The sequence below is a fragment of the Silene latifolia genome, chromosome 3 (genome assembly GCF_048544455.1).
Source record: "Silene latifolia isolate original U9 population chromosome 3, ASM4854445v1, whole genome shotgun sequence".
Taxonomy (NCBI): Eukaryota; Viridiplantae; Streptophyta; class Magnoliopsida; order Caryophyllales; family Caryophyllaceae; genus Silene; species Silene latifolia.
Window position 1 is genome coordinate 146,104,692 of NC_133528.1, and position 7,858 is coordinate 146,112,549.

Sequence of the window (7,858 nt, forward strand, 5' to 3'; positions counted from 1 at the left end):
GGGGTACCATGGGCACAAAAATGGAACCTCAAGGATACCATAGACAGATTTTTAAAAGCAGTGGTACCATGAGAAATCTGACAAAATAAAGTGGTACCATGACAAAATAAAGTGGTACCATGGAAAATTTCCATTTAACGACCGTTACATTGGAAATGTAACAAATTACCCTCACGACTTATGTACTATGTGCAAATCAACCTGTTAAGTTTCACAAATATTACCAAGCCTAAATTATTGCAAGAGCACTTATTTTCTTTCAAAGAAGGGACAAAACAACATAATTGATCATAGCGGCGAATTGTGAATTCAAGGTGTTCACACCATCAGCCTCTTTTCTCGCTCAGTGTTCATTTAATGCTAACTAAAATGACTAGTATAAAATTAACTAATTAAGACAGTTTTAAGCGAAACTAATGTCGCTTTTCTTTCACTATACTCCCAGGAGTATACTCCTCCATACTCCTCTATTTTTTTTTTTTTTTAAAAATAACAAATATATAGTAAAATATAAAAACTACCCACCCCACTCCCTCATTTTACTCTTAAACTACTCCCTACTCCTGGGAGTAGGATATAATTTGCCCCTACTCCTGGGAGTAGGATATAATTTGCCCTTTTCTTTGGCAATTTTAACAGGATTACAAGTTTACTAGTCGTAGGGTTACATAATGCAGTCCTTGCAAACATGAGGAAGACAACCAAACTAAGATAAATAGAGCACAGCTGCCAAAAAAAAAAAAAAAGATAAATAGAGCAATAAGTACTAACATAAGCTGATTTTAAGCTCACAAACCACTTCTTACCTTGAGAAATTACGGAAATCTAACCCTATTAATAAGCTTAGTAGCAATATAACCTAATTGCCTAGGCACAGGGCTAACACTAGCATGCGGAAGTGAGTTGCTCATCTTCCTAGCTTGACAAGCTCCAGTGGAGTAGAGTCGTCCATGCAAACATTTTGGGATTGATAGTGGTGCTCCCCACTCGGCCCTGTACTCGCTTAGCTGAAAAGAGAGAATTTAAACCAATGAGAAATCACATACTATAAATTCAGTTCACTTATCATGCATATTACTTCACTAATTTTAACATGCATGAAAATTTTCTGTACAATAAAGTTCTGTTCACTTCTAGTCTCAAATGTGAAAAAAGTCAACCAAACAAAGAACGTTAAGGCCCTGTTCTTTTGGATTTAAAGTCACTTAATTTAAGTTCACTTCAGATCCTATAAGTTCAGTTCAATTCAGATCCTATAAATTCAGTTCAGTTCAGATCAGATCATATAAATTCAGTTCAGATCCTATAAATTCAGTTTAGAAAAGTTATATACAAAGTATTTTTTTTAAAACGGACTCAAAAACATTTGACATTATTTATTATTCGATACATATATACATTATTATTTTTAAACCAAAATTATCACTATTTTCATTATTTTTTATCGTTATGTAACCGTAGTATAATGTATGAACAAACCAATGTATATAAAGCGGAAAAATGTTATTATTTTACCTTGTGTTTTAGACTATATTTTCTTACCAGTGTTCTCTCTTGGCTGTCCAATTTCTTGTAAAAAATTTGTTTAATCTCAATAAAATTTTGCGATAATAATAACAACAACAACAACACCACCACCACCAACAACAATAATAATAATAAAAGTTGCGGTTTTATAAAAAAAATAATAGTAATAAATAATACTCCTAATAAAAATAACAACAAGAACAACAACAACAACAACAACAACAACAACAACAACAACAACAACAACAACAACAACAACAACAACAACAATAATAATAATAATAATAATAATATTTAAATTAAATTAATTTAAGTTAATTTAAATTCGGATCATGTAAGTTAAGTTCAGATCTCATAAGTTCAGTTCAGTTCAGTTCAGATCCTATAAATTCAGTTCAGTTCAGTTAGTTCAGATCCTACAAGTTCAGATCAGATCCGTTTCAGTCCAAAAGAACAGGGCCTAAGTGTACGATAAATAATATTTCTAATATCAGGCCCAAAGAGTAAAGACCAAAGACAACTATATTCCAATCTAATGTTTGAACAGAACTATTAAAACACTGACACAACTCTTTTACAGATGCATTATGTGAGAGTTGAGTTGAGTTTGAATCAATGTCCAATTACGATTAGTGTTGACTTGTTGTGCAAATAGCACTGGTAATTTTAAAATCACAAATTCTTATTTCAGACCGTCATATCCGTTTGAAATTGTCAGACGGATACCATTTTCTCTCACAGAAAACCCATTTAGGGTGTGAGTGGGAAAGCACATGGGGGTGTCCCACCACCCATGTGCTTCTCACTTGTGAGAGATCTTATTACGGTCTGAAATAAGGCGGTCTTAAGCAAGACGGACTGTTTTAAAATTGATCTTAACATGTAAGGCCTTGTTTGGTAAACAGCAGATTAATTTCAGCATAATCAGATTCCAACGACAGATTATATGGCAGAGTTTAACAGCAGGTTTGACTAGGATATTATAATTAGCAAAATTAATTTGAATGTTTGGTGGCTGGCAAATTACGATTAGTAGATTGTTAGTTTTCTTTGTAAAATATAGTAAAATTTCCTAGTTTAGAATATGCTAACCAATATGCTGGGGTAAAACAGCATAGTGATTAGTGACCCCAAATATGTTGTTTGACTCTTTCAATATGTTGTTTACCAAACACTAAAATTAGCATATTGACTAGTCAAACATGCTAAAACCCTTGAATATGCTAAAAATTAGCATAGAAGGCTAGCCAATATACTGGGGTAAGCAACTTATTATAAAAATGTTTTACTTCGTACAACCCTATTACAATCCTCCAAACCGCTCTTCCAAAAACATAGTCATTTTAGGATCCGGTGAAAACCAACATAATGAGAAACGTGAGATCTCCACCTTAAAAAAAAAATTAAAATAATGACATATTTGAATTCGGCGTAAAATTTAATGTCTTCTTGGTCAAAGAATTATAAGTTACAAAAGGAAATCTACTCGTTTTCATGCATTTAGAGCCTCTTTTAGCGTACACGGAAAGAATCAACTAAAACACGGAACTTATATTGCTTGCCTACAAATTTGCCCTTACCCACTTTATGAGGCATTGAAAAGTAAAGGGTATATGTGTCCACAAACAAACAAATCCAGTGCCTTGGTTGATATAGGCCGCGTATTTATGCCAAGCCTAAATAAATTATGTTTGTTACACCAGATATAGTGCTTGAATGAACTAAACTAATGGTAAATGACTCTTCAAAACTTTCGAAACGAGATTTGATTGAGATTTAGTGAGGATTCTCACGATTGTCATATATAAATGAAAATCATGAAAGACGTAAGAAGTAGAAATTACAAAGACCTTTTAACATATTAGTAGACTTACACGGTCAACTTTTGAGTAATAGGAAGGCCAAGCTACCCTCGGAGTGAACTTAGAAGTGAACTTAAAAGTGTAATCTGAAAGAAGCAGCAGAAAACAAAACAAATGTTGAGGACGACTTCTATATGTTACAACAATAGAAAAAAGGCAATGGCAAGGTACATGAGAACATGGTAAAAAGCATTACTTCCACTTTAGTGCCTTTAAGTGTGACTTAATTCTACTATAAATCTCTTGAAATTCTTTGCATTTTCATGACCTAAGGTTGATATTTTTCTTTGGTGATCTAGAGTGCAAAAAAAAAACTCAAATTATAAATATAATTAAGAGAGAATAACATTCGATACAAAAATTAAGGTGAAACTTGGCAACATATAGTATCAAAACTACTTTATAAGACTTAAAAAACGGGTCATTTAGGAGAAATTTTGATTCGGTAGCATTTTGGTCACTGAAGCAAGAACTAATCAAAACTTAATTTAATCCAAATAAAACTTGCCTATAGACGGACATGGGCTTGAATCTGACAAAGCACGAGCACGAGCACGAGCACAATACTCCCTAGCAATGAACAAAACGAAAAAAAATGGTTTAAAAAAGTCGGGATGCATGAGACAAACGAATCCCAATCAAAAGGAACAAGCACATACAAGCAGTCAGCTAAATTGTACTAATCATTTTCGAACACAGCAACTTGGTTTTTTGTCAACAAGCCTCTGATATCATCCACCGTATCATCTACAGAAACCTGAAACAGGTAACAAGTAGAAGTATCAATTTGTCTACAAGATAAAACTACTGTATTTTTGAATCGTAGGAAAAGAAAACATCAACATACAAATTTTTGCATTGAGCTACAATATGAGCTTAAATCATCACCGGTTAGCTCAAACATAGTTAGTAATGTTCCCGCGTCCATGAGTATACATTTGTACTCCTCTTGTTCAACGCTAAGTTTATCAGCGGAAATTGAATCGAGTTCATGCTTTATGTAATTGTGTATCGTCAAACCTACCAAAGCAAAGGCAAATAAATTTAGCACATGTTTGTAGTGCAGTGCAGTGCAGTGGGCGGGCAGGTGTTAAGGAGGTTGATAATGCACATTTACCTGTGTCGAATGGAGCTATAACCTTGTCGCGAGCAATCAAAAGCAAAGCAGCGAATTGTTTCAATCCTCCATTCTTTAAAACAGTCCAGGCAATTCCGTTGATGGAATCAGTGTATTTTACAAGCACTCGTAAAGAATCCATGATTGGTTTCTACATATCCAGTAAAATACACAAAACAAGTGAGAATGACAAACAAGGGAATCATAACAGAATCAGCATGCAAAGCAAAATCTCCAATACGGCTCCAATTAACTAACAGCTGCTATTCTTGCTTAAGACGGGTCAAATATCACCCCCCCACATGATATATAGGACAAACCTTTAACCTTTTCCAATGCATATTCATCCCACATGAGTGTATTTAACCCGTCTTAAACAAGAATTTGTGATTAACTAATATGGTGAATGGGCAACAAATGACAACTAGGAGGCCAATTCACCAAGCACTTGGAGGTGGGGCAAAACTAACTCGACCCGACACCTGAACTCAAGATTCGAGCTTGACCCAAAACCCAAATTGACCTGACCTCATATAACCCGACCCGAATGTTTATTGTTGGCAAACAGATTATTATCCATAGATAACTCGATAATAGTTAATCCGAAAATGATCCGAACCCAATCCAATCCGAAGCAAGCAAACTCAAAAATAACCGGCTCGAACGGGACTGACCCGTCTGACCCGTTTGCTAGGTCTACATTTAAGGCATTGCGAGTTAAAATCCTACCATGGTCTCAAGTGAGAGCGTCATTCGTTGCAATTGACATCAACATTAATGCAGAAGTCTATAATATACACTCTAAATACTCCATATCTGTTTCACTTGAGCCAACAACAAAGCTGAAAAGAGCAAACTTTAACTTTGTTTCAACTAAGGCCAAAAGAAAAGAACAAGGCTAAGCAATGACAAACCGTTTCCCACAGGCAAAGTAATATAACAAGTTTGACGAGAGATGCGCCTTGATACCACAAATATAGGTGCTCCATGACACTGCAAGCAGTTGGCAAAGAACAGGCCTAAGGAACACACTCAAGAGATTAAGTAAACTAACAACAGAGATAACAACTGGCCAGCCAGGCTAGGGATGTTAACAAGCCGAACCGATCTCGAGCTTACCCGATTTGAAAAAATTGTGCTCGTTATCAAGCTTTCAAGCTTTAACGCGAGCTTGAGCCAAACTTGACCTCAACTCGAACCTTTATACTCCCTCCGTCCTGGTCATTTGTTGTCCTTTGGTTTTGGCACAAAGACCAAGGAAAGGGAGGGGGTCAATGACTAAATGACAAGTGGAATAAATTGAGTGTGAATGATCAAATTACTCATCAACTTCAATCTTAAATTAGAAAGGACAACAAATGACTGAAACACCCAAAAATGGAAAAGGACAACAAATGACCGGGACGGAGGGAGTATAATTGTTGAATTTTCGTTTTCTCTCTCTAGATATTTTCAATAACAAGGCTCGAAAGTTTTCATATACAAATATTGGAAATTAAATCAATGAGACATATTTTATATGTGTGATACAAATATATAAGCATGACAACTTTTTTTTTATAAAATATGATTAATATTTATCTAATTACACAAGTTCGAGCCGGTCACGAGCTTTTCAAGGCGAGCCAACGTTAGCTCGGCTTGACTCGCCCGAGCCGAGCTCGAGTTGCTCGCGAGCTGTCTCGTCTCATTAACAGCCCTAGGCCATGCCAGTTAAGAAAACCAAAACAAACCTCAAGTTAATAAGAAGAAAATGAAGAGGAAGGCCGTGCACTGCACCAATGGTGCAATAGACATTCGCGAGACCAGCACCACCACACTTTGTGAGTATTAAGTCAATAACTTGGGATTCTTCAGGGCAGCTATGTGCAATATAAGCAAGGGGAGTCACACCACTATCAGGCAAATCTAATGCATGAAATGCACGGTCCATATCGCAAACTTCTCCCCTGACCAAGGCAATCAAACACTTGGAGGCACCCACTTCTACACACTCATTCACCGACGAGTTTATAACAGTATCGTGATTGAAATAGAGATCAGTATCGAGATCTCGCAGCAAATCAACAAAACGAACCTCGTCATCTGATTCAAGAATGTCCTCGATCCTAGTAAAGAATCCTGGGTAACATTCGTCTCTCATGATTATTCTGTGACTTCCTAACAGCTGCAGGAAAAAAGAAAAAAAAATAAATACAGATAATATTAGTTCTCTAATTGGACTGGTGTACAAATTTTACAACAAACGTTGATTTTTTAACATTATAATTAGTTTCTAACTCGGAGTGAATTAATTATTAATTATGTAGCAAAATCATGTTAGATAATGAAAATTACTGTTTTAAATTTATCCTAATCGTTAGTGAAAATGAGAATTCTGATTCGAAAGACTTAAAACTTTTCACATAGGTTAAGTCATAAGCATCATTACATTCAAATTAATGATGAACCCAGAAACTGTGATCTAGAAAGAGAGAGATGAATATGAATATACAAGGATGGATAAGGAACTATACCTCTTATGAGAAGGAAAACTAGTTTGGATACCCGTACTTTGCAACGGGGCAATAACTTAGGTTAATCTTTCGATTTGGGACAGTTTTATTATTTTTATATAGTTTTATTATTTTTATATAATCTCACAATATTTTTCAATGTGGGATATATAACATACTAAGAGCAAGTCCAATGGTAAGCTTACCTTTGTCACATCAAATGTTAAGCTACAACTACCAAACTTGTACAATGGTTTAGCCTTTTTTATACTAGCTTGATTGAACCCAATTAATTTCTTATTAATTGTTTTTTTTAGTGGGACCACTTAAGCTACTAGCCTAAGAGCATCTCCAATGGTTGAGCAAAAGGATTTGCTTGCAAATTTTTAAAGTTTCAAGCTAGTTGCTCAACCATTGGAGAGCTCCACATGAACTAGCTTAATTTGAGCAATTAGAGCATCTACAATGGTAAGCTAGTAGCAACTAGCTTACCTTTGTCACATCAACTTTTTAAGGCACAACAATTTCAAGCTACAATTTGCTTCAATGGTTAAACTAATTCACTAGTAGCTTAATTGAACCCACTTAACACACCCACTATTTTTCTATTGGTTACATTCTTCTTGTACGACCATTTGAGCTACTAGCTTCATGGAGCTACTAGCTCAATTTAAGCTAGTTTATGTAGAGTGCTCCAATGGTTAAGCAAGTAGCTTGAAATCTTTTTTATTTGCAAGCAAGTCCTTTTAGTTAACCATTGGAGATGCTCTTAGCTCCATGGAGCTAGTAGCTCAAATGGACCCACAAAGTGATATATGCCAATTAAATAAATGTATTTGAGTTCATTTAAGCAACAA

At 35.2% G+C, this 7,858-nt stretch overlaps 1 protein-coding gene across 2 annotated transcripts; it reads right to left on the minus strand.

Moving 5' to 3' along the window:
- Window positions 1–622: 622 nt before the first annotated feature.
- On the minus strand, window positions 623–7,106 carry LOC141646423 (uncharacterized). Of its 2 annotated transcripts, none has more exons than XM_074454319.1 (9): window positions 7,023–7,106; window positions 6,240–6,673; window positions 5,421–5,499; window positions 4,507–4,657; window positions 4,237–4,409; window positions 4,049–4,146; window positions 3,898–3,959; window positions 3,402–3,475; window positions 623–1,007 (listed from the first exon to the last, which is right to left on the minus strand). In XM_074454319.1, the coding sequence occupies exons 2-6, from the start codon at window positions 6,647–6,649 to the stop codon at window positions 4,069–4,071; spliced, it is 891 nt and encodes a 296-aa protein (XP_074310420.1). In that variant the 5' UTR covers window positions 6,650–6,673; window positions 7,023–7,106; the 3' UTR covers window positions 623–1,007; window positions 3,402–3,475; window positions 3,898–3,959; window positions 4,049–4,068. The 2 variants fall into 2 exon arrangements, with proteins under 2 accessions (XP_074310420.1, XP_074310419.1); XM_074454318.1 differs by lacking the exon at window positions 7,023–7,106 and adding an exon at window positions 6,938–7,013.
- Between the last annotated feature and the right edge of the window lie 752 nt (window positions 7,107–7,858).

Excerpts from the sequence above, each read along its gene's own strand:
- LOC141646423 (XM_074454319.1), bottom strand. The coding sequence starts at position 6,649 with ATGAGAGACGAATGTTACCCAGGATTCTTTACTAGGATCGAGGACATT. Across the intron at positions 5,500-6,239 it reads TTTCTTCTTATTAACTTGAG|TGTCATGGAGCACCTATATT; the intron begins GTTTGTTTTGGT and ends AACTGCTTGCAG. Across the intron at positions 4,410-4,506 it reads TATAGCTCCATTCGACACAG|GTTTGACGATACACAATTAC; the intron begins GTAAATGTGCAT and ends TTGCTTTGGTAG.